The sequence below is a fragment of the Haliaeetus albicilla genome, chromosome 10 (genome assembly GCF_947461875.1).
Source record: "Haliaeetus albicilla chromosome 10, bHalAlb1.1, whole genome shotgun sequence".
In the NCBI taxonomy this organism is placed as follows: Eukaryota; Metazoa; Chordata; class Aves; order Accipitriformes; family Accipitridae; genus Haliaeetus; species Haliaeetus albicilla.
In genome coordinates, this window is record NC_091492.1 from 28,551,095 (window position 1) to 28,575,250 (window position 24,156).

At 50.3% G+C, this 24,156-nt stretch overlaps 3 protein-coding genes across 6 annotated transcripts in view; 2 read left to right on the plus strand and 1 right to left on the minus strand.

Moving 5' to 3' along the window:
* Nucleotides 1-12,283, plus strand: part of TPST2 (tyrosylprotein sulfotransferase 2) — a 19,373-nt gene extending 7,090 nt beyond the window's left edge. The window contains exons 2-8 of one of the 4 annotated variants that reach the window (XM_069794521.1): nt 2,366-2,434; nt 4,986-5,176; nt 5,468-6,375; nt 8,020-8,218; nt 9,484-9,534; nt 11,194-11,242; nt 12,009-12,283. In XM_069794521.1, coding sequence (XP_069650622.1) covers nt 5,540-6,375; nt 8,020-8,218; nt 9,484-9,534; nt 11,194-11,223 — 1,116 coding nt within the window. In that variant the 5' untranslated portion in view covers nt 2,366-2,434; nt 4,986-5,176; nt 5,468-5,539 and the 3' untranslated portion in view covers nt 11,224-11,242; nt 12,009-12,283. Of the gene's footprint in view, nt 1-2,365; nt 2,435-4,468; nt 4,819-4,985; nt 5,177-5,467; nt 6,376-8,019; nt 8,219-9,483; nt 9,535-11,193; nt 11,243-12,008 lie in introns of those variants that run through there. The other 3 variants (XM_069794523.1, XM_069794520.1, XM_069794522.1) reach the window with 3 other exon arrangements.
* A 416-nt stretch (nt 12,284-12,699) lies between these two features.
* On the plus strand, nt 12,700-21,419 carry TFIP11 (tuftelin interacting protein 11). The gene is made up of 12 exons (XM_069794515.1): nt 12,700-13,001; nt 13,248-13,401; nt 14,093-14,249; nt 14,786-14,913; nt 15,392-15,544; nt 16,369-16,878; nt 17,584-17,690; nt 17,922-18,090; nt 18,295-18,538; nt 19,193-19,335; nt 19,613-19,778; nt 20,970-21,419. The coding sequence occupies exons 1-12, from the start codon at nt 12,805-12,807 to the stop codon at nt 21,323-21,325; spliced, it is 2,484 nt and encodes an 827-aa protein (XP_069650616.1). The 5' UTR covers nt 12,700-12,804; the 3' UTR covers nt 21,326-21,419.
* An 850-nt stretch (nt 21,420-22,269) lies between these two features.
* Nucleotides 22,270-24,156, minus strand: SRRD (SRR1 domain containing). Its single transcript, XM_069794530.1, has 7 exons — nt 24,005-24,156; nt 23,882-23,922; nt 23,669-23,805; nt 23,491-23,589; nt 23,211-23,365; nt 22,947-22,992; nt 22,270-22,680 (listed from the first exon to the last, which is right to left on the minus strand). The coding sequence occupies exons 1-7, from the start codon at nt 24,121-24,123 to the stop codon at nt 22,456-22,458; spliced, it is 822 nt and encodes a 273-aa protein (XP_069650631.1). The 5' UTR covers nt 24,124-24,156; the 3' UTR covers nt 22,270-22,455.

Sequence of the window (24,156 nt, forward strand, 5' to 3'; positions counted from 1 at the left end):
TTTGAAACACACATTAGGAGTTGCCACCAGGAGTGACCAGGAGAAGCAGATCTGCCTTCAGCCGTGACGGCGCTTCTGGGTGCGTCCTTTGTCTGAGCTCAGGTTGGGACGGCAGCAGTCACCCTCAGGCAAGCTGTGTTTATTTTTGTGTTGCATGTGGCCTGTGAATTAACTGGAGGCTATCAATTAAGTAATTAAATTTTGCTGATTTGTAAAGATGCAAGCTAGATATATTAGGATATTTCTTGCTCACCACAGCTTCTGCTGCTCTTCCGCCACAAAGACGTCTGCAGTTCCTCATCCCTTTATTAAGCACCAACGATTTGAGCTAAAATTTTCCAGGCCACGCATAGGTCTTTTGGGGAAGTCACAGCTAATAGCAACTGTTTCTGGGAATGGTTTAAAGAAAAATGCATTTTTTGATCATGTGGAGCTTCTTGTAGAAACTGGTTTTGCTGTTTGTTTGTAACACTTCGTTGCTTTAAAAAAAGGACTGAGACCTTGCTTCATCACCACAGATGGTGCACGGCTCCCTTGCTCCGGCGGCCCCGGCTGCACCGGCACCGCGGGGCTGCTCTCTGGCAGCGGTGGTGGTTTACCCGTTTCACAACAGCAGGTGAAGGAGGACGTGGAGGCTGCAGTCAGTTGGTGCTCGGTCGGCCACGGCGTCTGCCCGGCCGGTGGAGCAGCCACGCGTTGGCACGCTGTGCAGCGCCGGGAAGGAAGTCTGCAAGCGTGTGTGTGTCTGTGTGTGTGTCTGTGTGCACGGGCAAGAGCCGGAGCCGTTTCCGGAGCAGGGTGTCTCGGGCTGGGCTGTTAAACCGCCGCTGCTCCGTGCCCCAGATCATTTGTGGCACTGCAGAAGCGCACCCAGGGATGCAGCTGCTGCTCCGCGGACCTGCAGCCTTCTCTGGGCCTGAAATCCCGTGGTCAGTGGGGGCCAGGCCAGGGTCAAGCAGAAAGCCTTGCAGGGAAGGAGGGCGATGCATGCACTGCGGATAAGCTCTTGCAAAGTTCGTGCTGGGTGGAGTTTCCCTCTGTTTTCTAATTAGTGCTGAAGTGGAGGGGCCGCTTGACGTTCAGTGGCAGCTGGGTGGGAGAGGAGGAGACTCTTGGGTGTCTGGAATAACAATTACATTTCCGTACGTGAAATGTTCTCAGAAACACCCTCTGAGGCCAGGATGCTGTCGTGCATCAAGGGGGAGCTGACTGTGGGAAGGGCCCAGCTGCAGCAGCCCCACGACGAGCCTGTGGTCCTGCGCACACGCTGCGAGCCTCGGAGCGGACTGCCATCCTGCCGGGTCCTGGCCTCTTGGTATGCTCCGCTGCAGCACAGCCCCCCAGATGGCAGCTTTACTTGGAAAGCTGCAGCCCTGCTGGGACAGGTCATCCCTGCTCCCGCCCTCCCGTGTCTGGAGGAGGGTGTCCCGGAGGGACACGGCTGCTGTACCGCTGGCAGGACGTGGGCAGGACCCCTGCACAGGCACGCTGTCACCGGGATGCTCTGCGCTTGCAGGGCAGCTTCAGCCGAGGTGGTGCACGCGGCTGCTGGGCTCCCCGGGAGGGGTGCAGTCCTCGTGGGCGCAGGTGTTGCGTCCTTGTGGGAAACCTGGCATTTGGGCTGATGTGCGGGTTTTGGTTGCCTACCTGACGGGGTTGGTGAGGCTGGAGAGAGCTTTGTTCCTTGGGCTGGAGCTGGGGAGATCCCTGCAGCATGGGCAGCTCCTAATGCAGAGGTTGGCATCCCGTGACCCCACCTGGAGGCACGAGCATGACCTGCCAGACCTGGGGAGTCCTCTGGGCCCCATCTGCCTTTGCTGTTACTGGTTTGGGGACTCTGACCGTAGTCCTACTTTTGCCTGATTTCAGCATTTGTGCCAAAGCCTGCGGCAGGTGAGTCTGGAGCTGCTTCCTCTGGGACAGGCTGTTGTACTGGTTGCTTGTGTGTGACGGAAACTTGCCGCGTTTGGACTGTCGTCCCCTGGGTTTTAAACATCCCAGCTGCTCCTGCCCCTTCTCCCTTCCAGGAGGCTTCATTTCCTAAAAGAGTAGCCGCCTTCCCGCTTCCCTCGGCTTCTCCTTCTGGCTCAGCCCTGCCGATGCCACCACGGTGGAGCAGTGCCGGTGCCTCTGGGCAGATGGCCGAGTTGCAGGCGTGCCATGTCTGGCTGCTGGTGCTGACCGTGAGCTGGGGGCACCAGCTCCACCGGGACCACCTTTCCCCTGGGCTTGGTGGGAGGCTGTGGGCAGGAGGGGTTCATGCAGCAGGGAAAGGTGCCGAGAAGGAGAGCGTCGCTCATCACCGCGCACGCGGATGTCTTCAATAAATAAACAAATTGACATTGTGGCTTTTCTTCCCCATTAGGTATTTTCGCGGCCACCTGTGTTTCAGCATGAAGCTTGACTAGCAGCAAAATGAACTTACCGGGGCAAGGTAAGCACATATGAATGGCATGTGCCAGAGTAGTTGATTCCCCTGTGATGCTGGGTGTGGGATGGTGAATATTTCATAGGTCTGTCCACACTGCCACTGATGCCCTGTTAATATTGTATTGCCTTCGCAAGCTGACAAGAAACGGTTTAAGCCTTGTTTATACTAATGTCTGATCAGCATGCAAAATAAGGAAGACTTTCTGCCTGTAGGAGCTCTTGTGTCCTTGTTTGTCACTGCTCTGCTGTCACTTCCCCACCAGCTCCCATCTTTCCCCACGCTCTCTGCTCTCAGTACCAGCCTTGCCCTGATGGCAATTGGGGACTGAGCCCCTGGCTGTGGGTCACAGTCTGTCCCTGTCCTGCAGTGTCCAAGCTGTACTCGGGGGCTTCAGCCCGGGGTCGGGTGCTGGCACTTTGATTTCTGCTCCCCGTCACCAGCTGCAGTGGTTTTCAGTCCCTGCTGTGATGTGCCAGAGAAGCCCCTGAGAGCTCCCTAATTCCTGCTGGAGTGGAGAGCTCTCAGAGCCAGCTTGGGCATCTGAAGGACTAGAAGGTCATCTCTGATCAGACAGCCGAGCTGCCTAATTATGCTATGATATTTTCCACCAGAATATCTGCTGTGGAGGAAATTATCCATCCTTCTTCTCTTGTAGGCTAATAAGCCCCATAAATTTGGGGAAATTCTTAGTGGAGGCTTGCAGAAAAGAGTTGAAAATAAGCCGGGATTGTTTGCGGTTGCTCAGCAGACCGCTGCCAAGCACGCTCACGGATCCTTGTTCAGCCCGCCTGGGTACACTGGGGTAATCCCACCAGAGAAGTTTGTTCTGCTTCAGCCCTCCCAGTGCCTGCGGCTCCCATGCAGGAGGCAGAGCGAGGCTGTTCTGCTGGCAGGAGCAATGCTGTGCTGCAGCGGTGGGGAGAGTCCGGAGCACAGCGGGAGGGAGAAGCTGTGCTCCCCGATGGCAGCCATCACCACCTGCCTCTCTGCCACTCCTGCTGCCCCACGGCAGGGCGAGAGCTTCCCCATGCTGGTGGCATTGGATGAGCAGCGGTGGGGGCTGCGTGTCCATCCTGGCCGGGCAGGCAGGATGGTCCCCAGGGACATGGCAGTTTGTCCCGCTGGGTGCTGCCGGAGCGGGGCTGATACCGCAGGCTCCCAGCCAGCCTCCCGCTTCGCACAGCACATTGAGCCAGTCCCTTTGTTCCCTCCCGGCAGCACTCAGAGCAGAGCTGGTGGAGCTGCTGGGAGCATCTCGGTGGGAAACGCTCACTGTAAGCCGTTTTTTGCAAAGAACAGAGCACTTCTGTGCTCACAAACTCCTTTTTAAACTGCAGATCTTTCCTGGTAATTAGCCTGCCTTGGTCTGCATAGCTGTAATTATTCCAGCTGGCCTTAAATCCTGGCTACCGTGCATTGAGATGGGTCTTGCGGCATTTGCAATTACTTTTAGGGTGAACATTTGAATATATTTACATGACTGAAGCAGATCAAGATAGCAGGAAGGAGCAGAGGAGCGCTTGTGTCTTTAATGGGTCTGACTCTGCACTTGGTGCTGCAAAAATGCCAGAGCTGTTTGTTGTTCCCTCTGATTTACATCTAAACAAATGGACCAGCATTTGACTTTTTGACTTTTATCTGGTATATGGGCATGCATTTGAAACTGTTTAACCTTGGTATGCTAACTAAGCAGTTGGCCAGGATGTTAACCATGGTGCTAAAAATAATTTTGGTGGTGATGTTACTTAGCTGCTGGGATGGGAAAACACATACCTGGGCAGGCAGAGAGGCACTGCCTCTGTGTCGTGGTAATCCGATGGCTTGAGCAGAATAAAAGCAGAGCGGGTGGATGGTGAGCAGCTCAGCGCTTCACCAGTCTGGATAGGTGGAGTGGGATGTCAGGGGCTGGAAGGGGAACAGAGCGAGTCCTCGAGTGTGGGGCCAGTTCTGCTGGCAGGTGGGGCAGGGAGGCTGCCTGGCTCCCTGCTGCCAAGGGGCTTTGCACAGGCCGCTGCTAAATTTGCTCTTTCATGGAGAGTTGAGAGGAGAAAACGTTTTTCTGAAGCAGTTCTTTGGATTGTCAGTAAAACAAAACACATGGACGTCCCGTTCCTTCCACTCCATTCAGCTCCCGCCCCAGCCACATAATCACAAAGAACTTGAAATCCCTGGGTGAGCCCAGGGGAGGATTGCAAAACCTGTACTTGCAAATGGAGCAGAAGGGGGGGAGGGCATGGGAAGCAGTGCCAGTGTTCGCAGGAGTCCCTCTAGGGCAGGCAGCAGAGCAGGAGACTTGGAGAAACTGCAGGCTTCCTGCTGGATATCCTACTGAGACGCAGAAAACCCAAAAAGCCTTATTGCCAGATGAAGTCTCCAAGGATTTTTAGGTAAGGTCAGTCTCCGGAGGAAGGGCATTTAATGCTGACTCTGTGTGATCCTGTTAGCCTTCATATGGTTTAATTTCTTAAAGCGTTTCATTGTAACGGGTAACTGCTTCTCCTGACTCAGACCCTTAAAATTTGCATGAGATGCTTTTGTTTTTCTCTTGTTTCAGCTTTTCCCCCTCCCCTGCGACAGCACATTGAAACTAAAGAAAATGTAGGAAGGAGACAGGTGGCTGAGAGAAGTGAGAAGATGGTGGTGTGCTCAGCTCAGTTTTGGAAGGAAGGAGAACTGCAGGGAGGGTTTGGGCTTCATCTGGGATGGAGCAGACTCTCTGTAAAGATTCTTTTGAGGACTGACTGGGTACGCATGGCCCGTTCTCTCCGAAAAGTTCCCGGAGCTTTGCTTCAGCTGTAAACCATTGTTTCTGGGTACATGAACAGTCCAGAAATGATCTCTTTGCGTGTGCTCCGAGACAGACTTTAATTACCTCATGGGTAGAAGGCACCTAGCCTGGAAGTTGCTGATAAGTGAAAGAGATTATGAAATCTTGGGATGGCGTCAGCATCCTGAAGGAGCCAGGCTGGACGCTGAGGTGCTGTCGGGCTGGATTGCGGCTCCTGCTCCTCTGACCGTGCTGTGTTTCTCTTGCAGATGCCTGTTGGGTTGAACACTTGCTAGCTGAAAGCTGAAGCGTGGTCACCAGCCTGTGCAGAGGAGAACAGGATGCGGGTCACCATGAGGAGGGTGTTGCTGGTGTTGGGCTCGGTGATCGCCCTGATGGTGACTCTGCACCTTGGCCAGCAAGTCCTGGAGTGCCAGCAGGTCCTGAGTGAAAGGAGACACAGGCTGATGAGACCCGAGAATGAGGAGCTGGTCATGGTGGACTCCAACCACGTCGAGTATCGTTACAGCAAGGAGATGCCCCTGATATTCATTGGTGGGGTCCCACGGAGCGGCACGACACTGATGAGGGCCATGCTCGATGCCCACCCTGAGGTGCGCTGCGGAGAGGAGACCCGCATCATCCCCCGTGTGCTGGCGATGCGGCAGGCCTGGTCCAAATCGGGGCGAGAGAAGATGCGTCTGGATGAAGCAGGGGTGACGGACCAAGTTTTGGATGCCGCTATGCAAGCCTTTATACTGGAAGTGATCGCCAAGCATGGCGAGCCAGCCAGGTATTTGTGTAACAAGGACCCCTTCACGCTGAAGTCCTCTGTCTACCTGTCCAGGCTGTTCCCCAATTCCAAATTCCTCCTGATGGTTCGAGATGGCCGGGCTTCAGTCCACTCCATGATCACGCGGAAAGTGACGATCGCGGGCTTCGACCTGAACAGCTACCGAGACTGCCTGACCAAGTGGAACAAAGCCATCGAGGTGATGTACTCCCAGTGCTTGGAGATCGGGCAGTCCCGGTGCCTGCCCGTCTACTACGAGCAACTGGTGCTGCACCCTGAGCAGTCCATGCATGCCATCATGAAGTTCTTGGGCATCTCCTGGAGCGACATGGTGCTGCACCACGAGGAGCTGATAGGGAAGCCCGGTGGGGTGTCACTTTCCAAGTGAGTGTCTTGGCTTCTGCCTTGGCTTTTCGAAGAGCATTTTTGTTACCTGAAGCAGATCAAGGCTAAAACTGGGGGCAAAGACACGTCACTTGTGTTTATGCATGCTTTTCAGGGGCAGAAGTGGCAGCACATCCAGTTTTGCAGCCATAGGTTTTGTGCTTCTGAGTAAAGACAGCTTGAATACTAGCAATCTGTTGTACCCAACAGAGAGGTTTGTCAGGCGAGGATTTTTAGGAGCAGGTGACCACTTTATTCATCTGTCTTGACACTGCAGAAATTATTTTGGTCTCTAATTTGAAAAGAACTGCTTCCTCTGAAATGTGAGCTCTTTAATGCCTCTCTTCAACACCTGTCCTCAAATACCTCCTTACCGTGATTAGTTTTGCTGCTAATGAATGGCTTTCAGTGGTGAGCAGCAATTCTTTCAGTGGTGAGCAGCAATTCTTGCCAGGTTCGGTGCTGGTATTGCAGAATAAAAGAAATACCTGTTCCGTGGAGACACACCCCAGCACTCCTTCCTTGCTGGCTGTAGGTGTCTGGGTGCAAGGACGCTGCTTGCCTTCTCCCACCTTCTCCTCTTTTAATCCTCTTTATTTTCTAGATGGAGGCTTAAGCCTAACCTAGCAAAATTTAATCAGTGGTGTAAGGGAACCACACAAGCAGTTTTTGTATAAATTGCTCGTGCCCGAGTGGTGAGGGCAGCTGTGGACATGCAGCTGCTCTGTTTCTCTGTTTCGGCCGTGGGTGTGTGGCCGGGCTCCGCTTCCCTCCGCCCTGAGACACTCTTCCATAGGAGGCTGTGTGGCATTGCCTGTGCCGTAGCCGTCGGTAACTGGGACGCTCTGATGAGGCTCAGGATCCGCAAAGATCCATCCCTCTTAGGACGCCGCATCACCTGTGCCGTGCAGAGCGTGGTTTCCTTTGGCTGGAGCCGAGCAGGCGGCTGCTCACCCTGGGCCAGCATCCCACTGAGCACAGGGTGCAGAGGCTGTACCTGAGAGGTCCTCGCTCCTCGAGGGGCTTGGAGGGCAGGGAACGTGGCCGGCGGGGAGCATGTCCCAGTGCCCTTACCCCAGGCGAACCAGGAAGGCAGCTGTGGTGTAGGATAGGGAGATGTAGGCACCTTGGATGGCTGACGTGATGATTTCTCCAGGGCTTTCAGCATTATTTGCTCAGAGTAAATTTTTCTGAGATTGCTTAACAGATAAGTTTTTGGATTTTCAGTGGGATCGTGTGGTGTATCTGTGATACAGACCACACATCTTTCATTATTTTCCTGTAATAAGCAGAGGTGTCCTGCTAACACCCTGACCTGGTGCAGGACGGATCCCCCCCGTACACGGGGACCCAATCTCTGGGGCTGTGGAAATCCCTGCCAGGATCCACTCCCCCAGAGCAGGGCTGTGAGCGGGAAGGGTCTGCCCCAGGGCTGCCCCGCTCTGCCTCGCGCCAGCTCTGCCCCAGGCAGACCCAGCATTTGTGCGCTGAGCATTTGTTCTGCACACGTGTCTTGGGCATTGGAAGCGAAATGTTGAGATGGCAGTGAACACTAGCTGAAGGCTCTTCCGTCTGCGCCCAGTATATGTGTGAAATCCAACTTCAGTGTCTTGTTTTGTTTTTTTCTTTATTATTTTTCCCCAGGATAGAAAGATCAACAGACCAGGTTATCAAGCCGGTGAACATGGAGGCATTATCTAAATGGATCGGGCACATCCCAGGGGATGTGCTGCAGGACATGGCCCACATCGCACCGATGCTTGCCAGGCTCGGCTATGACCCCTATGCCAACCCACCCAACTACGGCCACCCTGACCCCTTAGTTGTCAACAACACGCACAGAGTGAGTGTGGCTGCCGTCTGCCTGTGGCGCTGCCACGGGGGGGGAGTGCTGACGTGGGGCTGTGGGTTTCTGCTCTTCTGGAGCAGAAGAGGCTGCTGAACCAAATCTGGAAAGAGCAGGGGAGAAACAAATGCTCTCTTCCTTTTGGGAGGCTGGGAATGACAGACATGCGGTTACACCGAGATGATTTCAAAACAGATGCGTGCGGTAGATTGAGTCTGGCGTGGCTCAAACTGATGATGTTCCCTATGATTTCGTGGTGGTGTTTGTTTCTTCTGTTGTGGCAGATACTGACCTCTCCCTCCCTGATCTAGCTGCGCTTTCGAACCCAGGCGTGGGAGTCGTGTGCTGATCTTATCTAGGTGCGCAGCTGTACGCACTAGACATGCCGGTCTGGGGGACGCGCAGACTGTGCTGTGTCAGTGGGGAGCTCGCCAGCCACTCCTGCGGTCCCGTGGGGAATGCGAGTGGAGGCTCGTAATGCATTTGGGCAAAACCAGAAGATTTTTTTTTTTTTAGAATATTGACTCATGTCCCTGGAGCAGAACTGGAAGGAAGAAGCTGCAGAGCCACAGACAGCAGTTATTAAACAGAGGGAGTTTCTTATGTTTTGGGGTGGATTGGTTCCTCCCCGGCCTGAGGCTGGACTCTGCAGCCCCCTCCAGTTTTGCATGTGCTCCCTGTGACGGTGCCCTGGGACGGGGTGTCCTTTGTCATACTGGTGGGAGCAGGGGAATGCCTGCAGGTGGGACCAGTCCCCGTGGTACTATGTGCAGATTGTGGGCTGGCAGGCAAGTAGCAGCACTGACCTGGAAGGTCAGAATTGCTTCCCTTGAGCTGGTCCGTGCTCCGAGTGCTCTGGTGTTCTAGGACACAGGGGATTTGGGTGAACATCTGCCCTGGGCAGGGTTAGGGACTCTTTGGGTCTCTGACATGGACCTTTCTGTACTTCTTGGGATGAATTTGGAGAACTGGCATGATGGTAAAGACCGAAATACTCTCCCCTCCCAGGCTAAGGGAGGACCAGAGAACTGCTTGTGTCGGTTCCTGCAGGATGCTGCTCCCTGTCTTTCCTTACAGTCAAGGAGGAGGAAACCTCCTGCTTTTGCCCCAGTATAGCACCATGAGGTAGAACAAACGCCCATCAGGGAATTTCAGCTGGTTCAGGTATACTGGGACATAGGATGCAGTTAATGAGGTGGACTTGCTGATGTTCATAGAGCCACTACCCCAGAAGGGTCACTCCAATTTTCTCTTTTCCGTAGGTTTTAAAGGGGGATTATAAAACGCCAGCCAATTTGAAAGGTCATCTGCAGGTAAGAGTCTGCTGTCCCTTTGAGGGCTTTGCCCTGTTCCGTTAATCCTGGGTGCCTGGTCCCTTGCTCCCTCTTATGGGCATTTGCAGGCTGGGCAGCCAAGGGTGGGAAATAATCCATGGGGATGATGTGCCTGTCCTTCTTGCTGTGCACCGCTCCCACCCTCCACACTTTCGTTGTTGATGTCCTGTGTATTCTGTGCTCCTCAGGACCCTGCTCATTCATCTCTGCCACCTCCTTCCTGGTCTGCTCGTGTGTATGGTTTTGTGCTGTAGAGTTCAGTGGAGCTCACTCATCAGAAACTTGTGCTCTTCATTCTCTTACTTTAAGACACTTTCTACCTTGCTCTCTGTTCCAAAACTCATAAAGTTTTCATTACCATGGGTCTTGCCTGCCTTAGGGAAAGGTGGCTTGTCTGACACACAGGTTACAGCTAGGTCTTCTAGTTCTTGTGTGATTGTGTTCAGGTGTCAAAAATACACTATGGGGCTCCCTCCCTAAAGAGCAGTGCTTGAAAACAATTAATAACCATCTTTTGTAATGCAGAGCAGGCCAACAGCCACTGCACATTGTCATGGTTTAACCCCAGCCAGCAACTAAGCACCACGCAGCCGCTCACTCACTCCCCCCCACCTGGTGGGATGGGGGAGAGAATCGGGGGAAAAAAAGTAACTCATGGGTTGAGAAAAGAACAGTTTAATAGACCGGAAAGGAAGAAACTAATAATGATAATAGTAACAATATTAAAATGACAACAATAATAAAAGGAATGACATATACAAGTGATGCACAATGCAATTGCTCACCACTCACCAACCAATGCCCAGTTAGTTCCCCAGTGGCGATCTCCCCCCCCGCCCCCGACCCACTCCCCCCAGTGTATATACCGGGTATGACGTCACATGGTATGGAATAGCCCTTTGGCCAGTTTGGGTCAGCTGCCCTGGCTGTGTCCCCTCCCAACTTCTTACGCCCCTCCAGCCTTCTTGCTGGCTGGGCATGAGGAGCTGAAAAATCCTTGACTTGGTCTAAACACTACTTAGCAACAACTGAAAACATCAGTGTGTTATCAACATTCTTCTCATACTGAACCCAAAAAAACCGCTATACCAGCTACTAGGAAGACGATTAACTCTATTCCAGCTGAAACCAGGACACACATACAGCCTTTAAAAAAAAAAAAAAAAAAAGACGACTTCTTGACTCTCCAGAAAGCGCTACCTGCACAGTATGGAGATGCAGGAGATTGGTGTTGATGTTTCAGTCAAAGGTGCCAGGTTTTACCTGCTCAACACGTGGCCTCCTAAAGAAAGCAGGGGGATTGAGCTGCATCGCCAGTGTTGGGCGAGAAGATGCAGAGCCCAGTCCTGGACTGAGGAAGCAAGCCCGCTGGTGAAGTGAGTGTGTAGTGGCTTTCACTGCGAGAGGTGTTGCTGGCAGTTCCTGGATGGCTGCCCAGGGTGGTTCGTGTTGTGTGAATGGTAGTGAAGCAAGAGGCTGCAGTCTCGTGGCAGCATCTCCTGGCTGCTGGTTCTCTGCCTTTGTGCTGCTTTCTGCATCCTAAACATTTCATTTTCTTGCTGCTGGGAACACAGCAGGAATGTTTTGAGTTGCAGATGGTGGTTTAAAGCTGACCCTTCTGTTTCCGGGTTATTCTAGGTGACTCAGAACACATCATCTTCTCACTAAGAAAATTAATGATTTCCAGGTAAGACCTTGTACTTCATTCTGGGACTCGGGCAAATCTGCCTGCTTTGCTCCAGGGGTAGCATTTCGCTTGTGTAATTTCTTGTGCCTGTAGATTAGCCAGGCTGCTCCAGGCACGCTCGTTATGCAAATGATCCCCTTCACAGTTGCTGTAGGTTTTCAGAACAATACTGTTACGTGAGACGATTTGTCAGAAATTCTTTTTCTGAGGTCTGAAAACTGGCTTACTTCAGCAAAATCGAAATCAGCCACTTCAGAGAGTTATTACTGACTGTCCCCGTGGGGAGCATTGAAACAGGATGTGGAAATGTGTAGATGAGCTGAGCTGCTCCCCAGCTGTCTTCTAGGACGTGCTGTGGACCCGTGGAAGGGAAGATAAAGCAGTCGTGTCTGTTGTCAGTTTGGAAAAACAAGGCTGCTCCCCTGGGTTTCTGCTCCAGATACAAGCGTTGATATGTTGGATGTTTTTCTGTCTCTCTTTTCAGCTAGCCTCTACGCTGAAACATAAAATGTCATTTTTCTTACTAAAAATGACCCTTTAAAAACTAGTTTCTATGTAAAAGCAGTATATTGTGCTAAAAAAAAAAAAAAAGAATCGGAAGCATTGCGTGAGAATAGAAGTTGTGTGCCCACTGTCCCGGAGCTGGGACTCGGTTTCTTTCTTGCTATTTTTTTCTGTCCCGGCCACTTCAAAACCATTAGTTGTGCACCTGCTGTGCTGGCGTGACCGGATCCTGCACCTGAGTCTGTGTGTTCCTCTCTTCCAGAATGCTGCAACTGGCCTTTTGTTGTCCAACAAAGAAGAGTTTGCAATGGCACCAGTGGAAATCGGTTATCCAAGCATATTGCTTGCTAATACTATTGCCAAAATGACTGCTATACGAGGAATGTATTTGCATTTATTTGCAAAGGCCAAACGTTTTACGCATCGTCGTCCGCCTTTTCCCGACGAAGGATCTGTGGAAACCGCAGCCGGCGTGGGGAGGAGATCGTGTATGCTGTGGCCGTGGGACTCGTTAAATCGCGTTTAAATGTCTCGTAACGCTGTTCTCTAATCCGCGGGTCAGCAATAGGTGTCCTGACCTTGTAGAGCCTTTGTCGTGCGAGTGACACCCTCCCCCCGCCCCCCCCCAGCCCTTCCCTGTGACTTACAGAGGCTATTGCAGAGTTAATATATGAGCCCACCTCCCCCCCGCCCCCGGCCTCCTATCCTTTGTTGCACACCATTAAAATGTTGTTTTAATAGCGCAGGCTCTGCTCTCCCTTCTCTGCTCCCGGGGGGGGCCCGGCCTCAGGCCTCCCCCCCCCCCCAGTGCAGGCCGCGGGGCGCCTGGGGCCGGGCCGCCAAACCATAGAGGAGCTGCTGTGCGTGAGGCCCTAGCGGGGCCGCTCCTTCCAGCAGCTCTACGGTTGTGGGCGTGGCTCAAGCGGCGCCTGGAGTGCGTTACCGGAAGGAGACGATTTAGTTCCGGGTGGCCGCGGCGTACTGGGATCGGCGGGGGGAGCGGGGCCGGGCTGGGCCGCGGTCCCCGTGTGTGGGCCGGGGGGTGCCCGCGGAGCGCCATGTCGATGTCGCACCTGTACGGTACGGACGGGGAAGATGGCGTGGAGATGGAGAACTTCGAGGTGTCGGACTGGGACCTGCAGAACGAGTTCAACCCCCACCGGCAGCGCCACCGGCAGAGCAAGGAGGAGGCCACCTACGGCGTGTGGGCCGAGCGCGACTCGGACGAGGAGCGGCCCAGCTTCGGCGGCAAGCGGTACGGGCCGGGGACGGAGGGAAGGGGCCCCCGGGCCGAGCCGGTCCGTCTCGGCCAGGCCCCGGTTGTGCCGCACTTGGCGGGCGTGGGGAGCCGGGTGGGCAGGGCTCGGGTGGCTGCCCCTTCTGGTGGAGGTTTTCAGGTTGTAAACGCCTTCCCGAAGAGCCCAGCCTGGGAGAGGGGCTGCCCTCGGGGCGGGCTGGTCCGCTGGAACAGAATTGGCTCACAGGTCTGGGTTTGGTGTAGCTCCAGGGATTACTCGGCCCCCGTGAACTTCATCAGCGCCGGGCTGAAAAAGTCAGCAGCTGAGGATGCGTCGGAAGAAGACTCCGATGAAGATGAAAAGCCTGTTAAGCAGGAGGAAATCCCTAAAGAGTTTGTGCCGAAGAAGTTAAAAACAGTGAGTTATCCAGGAAGTTTTCAATTCTGCATCATGTATTTATGAAACCTAGGCTGTAGTCAAAGGTGCGGAAACAATATAGAGCGATAAAGAAAGGGAGAAATAATTAAACCCAGAGAACCACACGCGGTGGCCTGCAGTTAAGGGAAGTGTTTTCTCTGTCATCTGTAGCCATTCTGAGGTATAGTTGTGTGTCCTTGGGAACATGAGTCATTTTGGGCCTTTTTGTCTTCCATAATATTCCCTTTGGTCAGTTGAGGTTAAAATAAAAGAATGTCTGTGCTTTGCTGCCTTTCAAAGATTTTTTTTTTTTTTTTAAATCTTGCAGAATAGTATGATGAATCTAGGCATGTTATTGATTAAAAATCAAACCCTTATTTTCAGTTACCAAACACAGAAAGAATCAGGAAGCAGCTTCAGCTAAAGTCAGTGGTGGAGCCTAGTAACTGCCAGGTTGTCACTCTAAGCTTGTCAGGACTTTCCTTTTCCATCTAAGGAATTTCAGGAAACTCCTTAGATGTCAGGCAGCTTACTTGGATGTACAAGTCATGACATAGTGAGCTGTGCAGTGTGATGACAGCTGAATCACTTCTGGGAAGAAACTTCCTTTTGAGTGAAATTACAGAAAGCTTGATTATTATGATGCCTTAAGGTCATGTGGGGTTTTTTGTTTGTTTATTTGTTTTAACAGGGTGGTAATTTCAAGCCTAGTCAGAAAGGCTTTGTAGGGGGGACAAAATCTTTCGTGGATTTTGGCAGCTGGGAGAGACACACTAAGGGAATTGGGCAGAAGCTTCTCCAGAAGATGGGTTACGTCCCCGGAAGAGGTCTCGGGAAGAATGCTCAAGGTACTGTGATTGTGTGTCTGGTTGTTTATTGTTAACTAGTAATTTGGAGAAGAGATTGGATTCTTTGAAGAACTGCCATTTCCAGGTAGCTTACAAATTCATTCTTGTTTTCTTGCATCTCTTGCAAGTGATCTGGGTCCTCATGATAAGATTCAATTGCACTTAAACTACCGTAGGCCAATTTTATGTTCTTTTTATTTTGCAAGAGAAAAAGAGAAAGAAAAAAGGGAGATAAATTCCAAAGGCAGTCAGCCCATAGAAAAGGAGATGTTATTTTATGTGACAGAATAAAAAAAAGCGGTGAAATGCAGATGTGAATAATACTCTGCTTTGGTTTTTTTGGTGTGTGCTGGAATTAAGTGATTTTTATAGCCACTAAAATTAGTGAAGTGGTAGAAGATACCATAGTAATAGAGGAAGAATACGAGGCTGGATGTTTGTGCTGATTTGATAACTTAGGGTACTGTAAGAAAAACACTCACTGTTCTCTCTCAGTAAATAAACTGTTCTTTCTGATCTAACTATTGCTCTCTTAGGTATTATCAATCCAATTGAGGCAAAACAGAGAAAAGGCAAAGGAGCTGTGGGGGCATACGGCTCTGAAAGAACCAGCCAGTCTTTGCAAGACTTCCCTGTTGTGGACTCGGAAGAAGAAGCTGAAGAGGTATTTGTATAATTCTTGGTATGTCTGTTTCCCCGTTGTGTTGTATGTACAGAATTCAGTTCTGGTATCAGCTTCTGTGTTTGGGCTCATTTTAGATAAGAAGCTAAAGACATAGCATGTGAATTTCATTTAGACACATTTTTCTTGTCACCGTAATGTTCTTTTTGTTGTTTCTGGTTCACTTGTTCCAGTAGTCTTGCTAGAACCCCACCTTCAAAGAGTCACCCCAGGCAAATAATCTTTGTCTTTTGTTTACATTAAAAAAAAGACTAGAAATGTACTGCTAGCATTGTGAATAGGGTGGTTGACTGGACCACAGCATCTGAGCCAGTTTGTCACTAAGCTTTACCACTTTCCCAGTTATTTTGCTGTACAGCATTCTTCCTTGATCTGATGGTTATTTTCCTGTAGAAAATGGAGGCAAATTTGGGGGCATGACAAACAGCAGTGACCACAATTCCTCTTTGTTGCTCTTTAGGAATTTCAAAAAGAGCTCAGTCAGTGGCGGAAGGATCCTAATGGAGGCAAGAAAAAGCCCAAATACAGCTATAAGACAGTAGAGGAACTGAAAGCCAAGGGTAGGATCAACAAGCAGCTTTCAGCCCCTCAGAAGGAGCTGTCTCAAGTCAAGGTAAGGTTGATAACCTAAGAGGTAGCATCTCTGGGAAACAGTTTGTCTGCTTTGGTATTGTGAGTGGTTTTTAGCCATTGGTAACCTTAATAACAGTTCTAAGAACTGGCTGTCTGCATCCTCATGAAAATCAAGTCCTCAAACTCATGACTGAATCATGTAATAGACTCCTGTGTCACTTAGGACATTGGATTTGTTTTTAAGCAAGTTCTTTGGCCTCAGAAAAATGCAAATTAGCTTAAAAGTGGGTGGTTTGTGTGGGGTTTTTTTTAATTGCAAGTTAAGTTTAATTGTTTCACATTTGCCGTAGATAAAACGCTCACCCACTTCTGAAAGCACAGTTGTCCTTATTGGCATTGTGCAATTAAACACATAGTTTGAACAATCTTCTACCTAAAAGGGACAGTAAGGGATTTGTCTTGTACATGCTTAATAAAATTATTCATTTAAAATTAATGTGTCTTTAAAGGAAGTGTCAAAATACCTAAGACTTCCATGCAATAATGAATAGTATACTACTTGCATCATCGCCGCTTGTAGAATTACTCAGCGAAATGGTAAAACTCAGGTCAGAAGAGGAGACTCTTCCGGCTCTGATTCCAAATTGTTTCTTATTCATTCTAACTCTTCATGTCAGGAGTAGGCCTTTTGGATGCAATCCCCAGTCACCTCATTCAGAATAGCAGAGTGTATTGGTAGCCTCCTGGAATAATTAAGAAACGTGGAAATCTCCAGTTTTCAATTCGGAGCCAGGCATTTCCTCCTTTTTTAAACACGAGATACAGGGTTTTTTTAACGAAATATTTGTTCTTGTTTCTTGGAAGGTTATAGACATGACGGGCCGGGAGCAGAAGGTTTATTACAGCTACAGTCAAATTAGCCACAAGCACAATATCCCAGATGACAGTCCTCAGCAGCCACTGGGCAAAGACTCCAAGCCCCAGGGGTTTGCCTTGCCTGAGCTGGAGCACAACTTGCAACTTCTCATTGACATCACAGAGCAGGAGATCATCCAGAATGACCGGCAGCTGCAGTACGAGAGAGACATGGTTGTCAACCTGACCCATGAGATCCAGAAGATGTCTGAAGTTCTCTCGCATGAGGAGACGGCAATTAGCAATCTCAGCAAGGTGCTGGGGATGGTGGAAGAGTGTGAGAGACGGATGCAGCCCAGTTGTGAAAATCCCTTAACCTTGGACGAATGTGCAAAGATTTTTGAGACGCTTCAAGACAAGTACTATGAAGAGTACAGAATGTCTGATAGGGTAGACCTGGCAGTAGCAATAGTCTATCCTCTCATGAAAGATTACTTCAAGAACTGGGATCCCCTCAAGGTGTGTATTAGTTTCATTTATCTGTGGTTCTTACTTGATGGCTTATGTAGTCTTTATTATCTTGACTTCCTCCTCTACGCCCTGCCCTTTTGTCCCAAATTCCTGTCAGTCTGGAGAGAGAGAGGGAGAAAACTCTCCTTCCTCTTTCCTAGCAGGGGAGAGGAAGGTTCCAGAGAAAACTCCCACTGTTCATGGCAGAGTGAAATAAACGTGTGCAAAAAGATGGACCCACTCTCAGACATTTGCTACGACGGAAGGCTACTGTTCTGCAAAGCAGTTAACAGTTTAGGAGCTTGTAAGGTTAAAATCAACTCCTTTCATGGGTGTTGGGAAGAAAAAGTAGATGAAAGCTAAGTCTCTAGTCGTTTTTGGTTTTTTTTTTTTTGCAAAAGCAGGAGAGGTCTGTCTTTCAAGTAGACAGCACAGATCTGACTATTCTTAATGCCATTTCGGGTGTGATAGGTAAGAGTCTGAATTCTCTCTGTACACATGAAAAAGTTCAGACTATCCTCTTCCCCCCCCCCAGAGGTATGTTAAATCCATAAAGTGGGATTTTCCTCTTGTGGGGCTTTACTAATCATGGCTTGCCTTTTGAGTGGGTGAGAAAGCTGTTTGTAGCCGAACATACCATCAGCCTGCTCTTTGTAGATACCAGCTGAAATTAATGAAAAAGGATAAAGGCCGCTTATGCCTTATCATTTCCAGGACTGTACATATGGCACAGAGATCATAGCCAAGTGGAAGAGCCTTTTGGAAAATGATCAGCTGTTATCACACAGTGGGCAAGACCTGTCAACAGATGCTTTTCACAGGTAAAGGGCAAATGTGCTTTGTGCAGCGTCTTCAAGTGCTCGTTCCTCAGGGATGGAAAAGAACAGATACAAGTGTGCTTTCCAGATGATTCTCTTGATGTGTCTGTTAAAATCCAGCTGTCAGCTATATAAAAAGAAGTAGCTTTTAAATAACAGTAACCATTTGGTTTATTTATGTCTGGGGCTATAGCTTTAAGTTTAACTTTGATTCCCCCCCCTTCCCCTCGCCAGACTGATGTGGGAAATCTGGATGCCATATGTCAGAAACATAGTGGCTCAGTGGCAACCGAGGAACTGTGGGTCGATGGTGGATTTCTTGGATAGCTGGGTAAACGTTGTTCCTGTTTGGATACTGGACAACATTCTGGATCAGCTCATCTACCCCAAGCTACAGAAGGAGGTAAGACGAGAGCGCTGTGTTAGAATGAAGCCATGCTCTGAACCAGTATTTGAATTTCAGTCAACTAGAACTTCTAAAATACCAGTTTGCTGCCTCTGCTGATGCATTTAGGCGTTAGGGGGTTGCATTATGGCTCTTTTTGCAGCTGGCAAGACTTACTGCTAATGGATGGGCTTATTTTAATCTTTTCTGTTTTACCTCAAGGTTGAAAGCTGGAATCCTTTGACAGACACAGTCCCAATCCATTCGTGGATCCACCCTTGGCTTCCTCTGATGCAGGCACGATTAGAGCCGCTATATTCTCCCATCCGAAATAAGCTGGCAAATGCACTGCAGAAGTGGCATCCCAGTGACTCCTCTGCCAAACTTATCCTTCAGCCCTGGAAAGATGTGTTCACACCTGGGTCATGGGAGGCTTTCATGGTCAAAAACATTGTGCCTAAACTAGGTGAGATGAAACAGTGCTGAATTTCTGGAATCTGCTTGTTGCCACCTTCCCCCTTGCACCTAGAAAAGATAGGTGTTAACATGGTTACCAGTGTTACTTCAAAGAATATTATTAGTAAGTTTAGACCAAGCTTGCATCTTCTTTTCTGCTACTAGTACCATGCCTTTTTTTCAGATGTTTTAGAAAATGTGGGGGAGTGCTCTGAGTATTCTCAGTGTTTTCTGTCTTATTTTTCTAAATCATCTGATTCCTCTGTTCTTCAGCTGACAGGAATATCTGGTAGCTGTCAGATAGTACCAAGCTATAAAATGTCTCTCTGTTACTCCTGTATTCTTTGGTCTATGCTAATGCTTTCAGTATGAGATTTTGTAATTCACCCTTCAACCATGCAAACTGGCTAAAAGGCTCTGTAGTCTAAAAAACAGTTGAACGTTTTAAGTTTCAGTTCTGGCAGCAAATTGTAATCACTGGAAATGGAAGCACACTGTTTTGGTGGCGGGGATCAGCCAAACAGTTTAAAGATCATGAATGTCCCTCAGGCTAACATGCAGAACAGGTGCTCCTCAAATCAGGTGTGTTGCTGGTGAAATAGGTCAGGGCACTGGTAAAACTGTGAGTCAAGTTCTTTTCTAATTCTTCTCCCCCTTTTCCCAGGGATGTGTTTGAATGAACTCATCATAAACCCTCACCAGCAGCACATGGATGCCTTCTACTGGGTGATTGACTGGGAGGGGATGATTTCCGTCTCCAGTCTTGTTGGGCTGCTGGAGAAACACTTCTTCCCAAAGTGGCTGCAGGTGAGAAACTGTCAAGGCTGAGTAAACAGGCTTGATTCACCGTGAAGTGTTTTAGTGACTCCTACCTAGTAATTGCTGCCCCAGTGCTGAAATGGTTTAACTACCAAACGGGGTGATTGCCTCTCATAGCTCCATACACATCAGAACAGACTGTTTCCTAAGACTGTCACAGTCCTTTCTTTTACTGAAAGCTCAGTAATAAACTAAGTGGTAATAAGGACTCTCCTCTGTAAATGTACCTGTCCTTCTGCATTTGATCTGTCATGTTGTTTTGCAGGTGCTGTGCTCTTGGCTTAGTAACAGCCCCAATTACGAAGAGATTACGAAGTGGTACTTGGGTTGGAAGTCCATGTTCTCAGACCAAGTGTTAGCACATCCATCGATCAAAGACAAATTTAATGAAGCTCTTGATATCATGAACCGGGCTGTCTCTTCCAGTGTTGGTAGGTGGCTTCTGGTGATGGATCTGTTTACTGTGATGGCAGTACAGCAATGTTTGGTTCTTGTGAGTCTGTATTTAGGCATGGCCCTGCTAATCAGCATTGTAGCAGCTCCCATGAGCAGTGAAATTCAACGTGTGTTTTACCTTGCTGTGTCCGTAAATAATGCCTGTAAGGGGCTACTTAATAATTGTCTGCGCTTCACTGAAGCAGAAACAGGTTTTTGGTGACTGGCTGCCTGTGCCATTAAGCAACTGATTCTCTTTCAGCCTTGCCTGATTATAGTGTATTTTATGTCAGTCGCTGAGAGACCATCACTTAAAGATACTGACTTCCGAAGCTGTAATTTGTTGGTTTTTTTTTCTTCATGGCGAGATACTGGTTCTTCTCCTTGCTTTAGAGCAGTGCCCTTTCCACATGCCTCTCCCTGTCACCTAAAAGACTTTGTTAAGAATTTGCTGGGAATTAAACTCTATAAAAGAGAAGGCAGTGCCTGAGACTTGCCCTGTCCTCCAAGACCAAGAACTCCTTTCCTGCGTTCCTCTTGCCTGCTTATTGTACTGTACGATGGAGAATCTGCATCAGAAACATGGAGGATTCCTTGAGGCCCATTTTAAGTGTTAGGTTTATTTCTGTGGTAAAATGATACAACTACAGGCAAGCGTTGCAGAAAGAGGAATTCACCTATTGAGAAATTTCTGGCGTGATAGTCATGCAGCCAAAAAGTGAACTGGGGACTGATAGTGAAAGTGCTCCTGATGCAATGCTGCTTCCTGCAGTACAGTGCTGCTCCGTCCTCAGCCCAGTTTTGCAATAGCCACTGTTTGTAACCCAGCAGTGGCAAACGGAGAACACAGGCTAGGTTTTGGATTTCAGGAGTGGGGTTTTTTTTGTTGTTCACATTTTCCCTTTGCCAGTAGCAGTGCAGCATCTTCCTCTCCTGTGCATGCTCAGGTACAATTTGGGATTGTATCAAATCCTGTTGCTTCTGCTGCAATTCTCAAATTCACCTAGCTAGTCTACGTTGTATTAGCATTAACAGCATAAAACTTAATCAATTAGAATGTGTAAAGGAGGATTCAGAACATTACAGATTGACTTTACTGTGTGTGTCCTGGACTGGAGTTTACCCATAGACCTTCCACCAGAAAGGGACTGGGACCTTGTTTTCACATCTTTTGTCTCTCCAAACAGGTGGGTACATGCAGCCAGGCGCTCGAGAGAACATTGCCTACCTTACTCACACCGAGCGGAGGAAAGACTTTCAGTACGAAGCCATGCAGGAGCGTCGGGAGGCTGAAAACATGGCCCAGCGTGGCATCGGCATGGCTGCCAGCTCTGTGCCAATGAACTTCAAGGACCTAATTCAGACAAAAGCAGAGGAGCACAACATTGTTTTCATGCCTGTGATTGGAAAGCGGCACGAAGGGAAACAGCTGTATACATTTGGACGGATTGTCATTTACATTGACAGAGGTGTTGTGTTTGTACAAGGAGAAAAGACATGGGTGCCAACCTCTCTCCAGAGTCTCATTGACATGGCCAAGTGAGTCCTCTGCTTTGAACTGTGAAGACCGTTTTGCTAATATTTTTAGTGTAACTGTTTTAGAATAAAGAAGTTACAGATTTGTAAATAGAGTGAAACTTCAGCTGTATGCTGGGATTTTTTTCTTGGAAGAGCTGTTCAGGCAGTGTCAAGAGATGAAATGACACGTGGAAGTCGGCACTAAGGGAGGAACAAGCAGTTTGGATGCTTGTGCAATTGCTGCCTGTGACAGCAGTTTATCAGCAGGTTAAAAGGGACCACAGGAGGTGATTCTCTGCTCCAACAGATGAGCAAGGGCTGGTCTAGCCAAGTCCTGAAGGTCTCCAGGGACAGAGATGTCACAGCTTCTCCTTGCCTGCTGCTCTGCTCTGGCAGTGAAAGTTACTGTCCTGAGAGTGTCCCTAATGCAGCAGGCTCCTCTCTACTATGTACAGCCGGGACTTGTCCCACCCCTCTTGGGGTGTGCCAGTGGCTCCTTCAGCCCAGTACCTGCCTGCCTCCTCTGCCCTGTCAACGCAGAGCTGGAAGGGAGCTGGTTTTTTTCCAGCAAATTCACAGGTGTGCTGTGGGACCGCAGCAGTTCAGGGCACAGAGGTGAGGGAGGGAAACGGAGGCTTTTTTTCCCCTAGAGGGAGATGACCTGATTCTTAACAGAAGAACAGACAAAGAGCTGCTTTCAGTGGCACTGGACAGCTGAAGGCCACTGCCTCTAAGAAAGCTTTTATAAGCCTGCATTTGGAACCAGACACCAATACCTTCAACTACAAACCCCTCTGAAGTAATTCCCCCTTCCCGATACTTCAAAGTGTACACAGTACACGCAAAGGCTTTGAATTGTTCCTGAAAGGGAAGAGGATCAAGAGAACAATCATTATGCAGTACGGCTGCTTTAAAAGGCAGGTTTTAGTTAAACTTGTTCGCTGTAGTTGAGTGAGTATAAGTCAAAGCACAGCTTTACCTTTTATTAAATAATTAAGATACAAAAATATCCCATCATGCTCAAGTGTTCAGGTGTTGCCACTTTTGGTGGAGCACAATGACACTGTCGGTGCTTCAGCTACATCTTGGCTGTGCAGAAGCTGCTGGGGGAAGAGAGGCAGCCCCGAGCCCCCCCCCAGCTGCCGCTGAGAGTGGTCAGGACTCGGCGGCAACGGAACTGCACCCATCAGCTCTGTCGTCCTTTCTGATGATCTCCAAGTCGTCGCAGTCTTGGTACCTTGGCTCCTCCACAAAGTCCCAGACCTCAGGGGAGAGTTCCTTCAGCTTATGCAAGGGAAACCAGTGGACGGAGGTGTCATTAAAGGTGTCGAGGTAGCGAGGGTGAGCGGGGAGCGCCACCTCCTCTGTCCCTTTCAAGACCTTAAGAGCATTTGGGGAAAAAGTTACTGTATGACGCAGAAGAATTCTTCTGCAAAGTTCAGTTCAGGGTCAGTGAAGATGAGGATGGTGTTACATTAAGGCAAACCCCTGTGTGCAGTGTGTTCTGCAGATAATGTAGAATGATCCTAAAGTGATTAATTTTTATATTGTAGTGGCCAGGAACAAAGGTTTTAAAAATAACCTTTCTCATTAGAAGGTGCTTTGTCAACACAAAACAATAATGTTAAAAAACTAGTGACTCTTACCTTTGCTATGTAAGAATAATCTCTCTCCAATATTGCTGACAATACTCTAGAATAACACAAGGTAACCAGCATTAGATGCAGTGAACTTACACAACTTTTTTGAAGAGGGGCGGGGGACAGAAAAGGCAGGGGGTGGTTGATGACTGCCACTTGAAAATGAGCAAAACACTGTCCGAAGCAATAGAAAAAAAGGAGTAAAGGAAGCAAGGAGAGGAAAACGCTGTTGGAGGCACCAGACCCCTTCCCTGGCTGGCCTGCACCCACCTTTCCTCCATTCCTTTAAAGCTGTTCCCAATGATGACCATTTTGGACAGAGCCCGTTCAGACCAGTTCCTCCACAGCAGGTTGTTGTACAAGGCTTTCCCACAGTGCACCATGTAAAACAGCGTGGCCGATCCCTCAATGCCGTGTTTCCCCTCCTGCGTGTAAACCAGACGGTAACTACCCCCACCCTACCGGGGCCAAGCCAGCCGGCAGCAGGGCAGGGAGCGGGGTCCAGCCCCTCGGTCCCGTCCCCCCCCCCCCCCGCCTCCTCCGTCCTCACCTCGTTGTCCGGGAGAAGCCGCAGCCCCAGTTCCCCCAGCGCGGCCGCCTCCTGGGCGGAGAAGACGGGGTCGAACAGGGAACACCGGTCGGGGGGCACCTGCGGCGAGAGGGGCGGCGGTGGCGGGGGCTGGGGGGGAGTGAGAAGCCCCCTTCTCACCCCCCCGCCCCCTCCTCACCCCCAGCTCCTCCAGCAGCAGCAGCAGGAAGGCCAGCTGGTGCCGGGCGGCGGGGCAGCCGCTGAACCGCCCCAGGCCGTAACAGACGCAGAAGGCGGGCGGCTCCGCGCCGCCGCCCAGCGGGGCCCGCACGGCTCCTGCGGGCACGGAGAGAGGCGTCAGGCCCGGCGGGGGGCGGCCCGTTCTTCCCCCCCCCCCCCCCCCCGTACGCACCGGCGCTCGCCGCCCAGAAGCCGGAGCTCAGCAGATCGTCCCTGCGGGGAGAGCGCAGTGTCAGCGGGGCCCCGCAGCCCCGGGGGGGGGGGTTAGGGAGGGAACACGGGGCCGGGCCCTCACCGCGCCTCCCGCAGCCTCCGCAGCACCGCACTGCCCTCCGCTGCCGCCTCCCCGCCCGTCCGGCCCCGCCGCCGCCGCCGCCGCTCCCCGCCCGCCATGTGCCACCCGCCCGCCGCCATGCGCCCCGCCCGGCCGCCGTACCGCGGGCGGTC

Bases quoted from the DNA above. Each gene is read 5' to 3' on its own strand.
- TFIP11 (XM_069794515.1), top strand. From the start codon at position 12,805: ATGTCGATGTCGCACCTGTACGGTACGGACGGGGAAGATGGCGTGGAG. The intron at 16,879-17,583 runs GTGTGTATTAGT...TATCATTTCCAG, and splicing joins AGAACTGGGATCCCCTCAAG to GACTGTACATATGGCACAGA. The intron at 19,779-20,969 runs GTAGGTGGCTTC...CTCTCCAAACAG, and splicing joins GGCTGTCTCTTCCAGTGTTG to GTGGGTACATGCAGCCAGGC.
- SRRD (XM_069794530.1), bottom strand. From the start codon at position 24,123: ATGGCGGCGGGCGGGTGGCACATGGCGGGCGGGGAGCGGCGGCGGCGG. The intron at 23,923-24,004 runs GTGAGGGCCCGG...CTCTCCCCGCAG, and splicing joins CGGAGGCTGCGGGAGGCGCG to GGACGATCTGCTGAGCTCCG. The intron at 23,806-23,881 runs GTGCGTACGGGG...CCGTGCCCGCAG, and splicing joins CTTCTGGGCGGCGAGCGCCG to GAGCCGTGCGGGCCCCGCTG.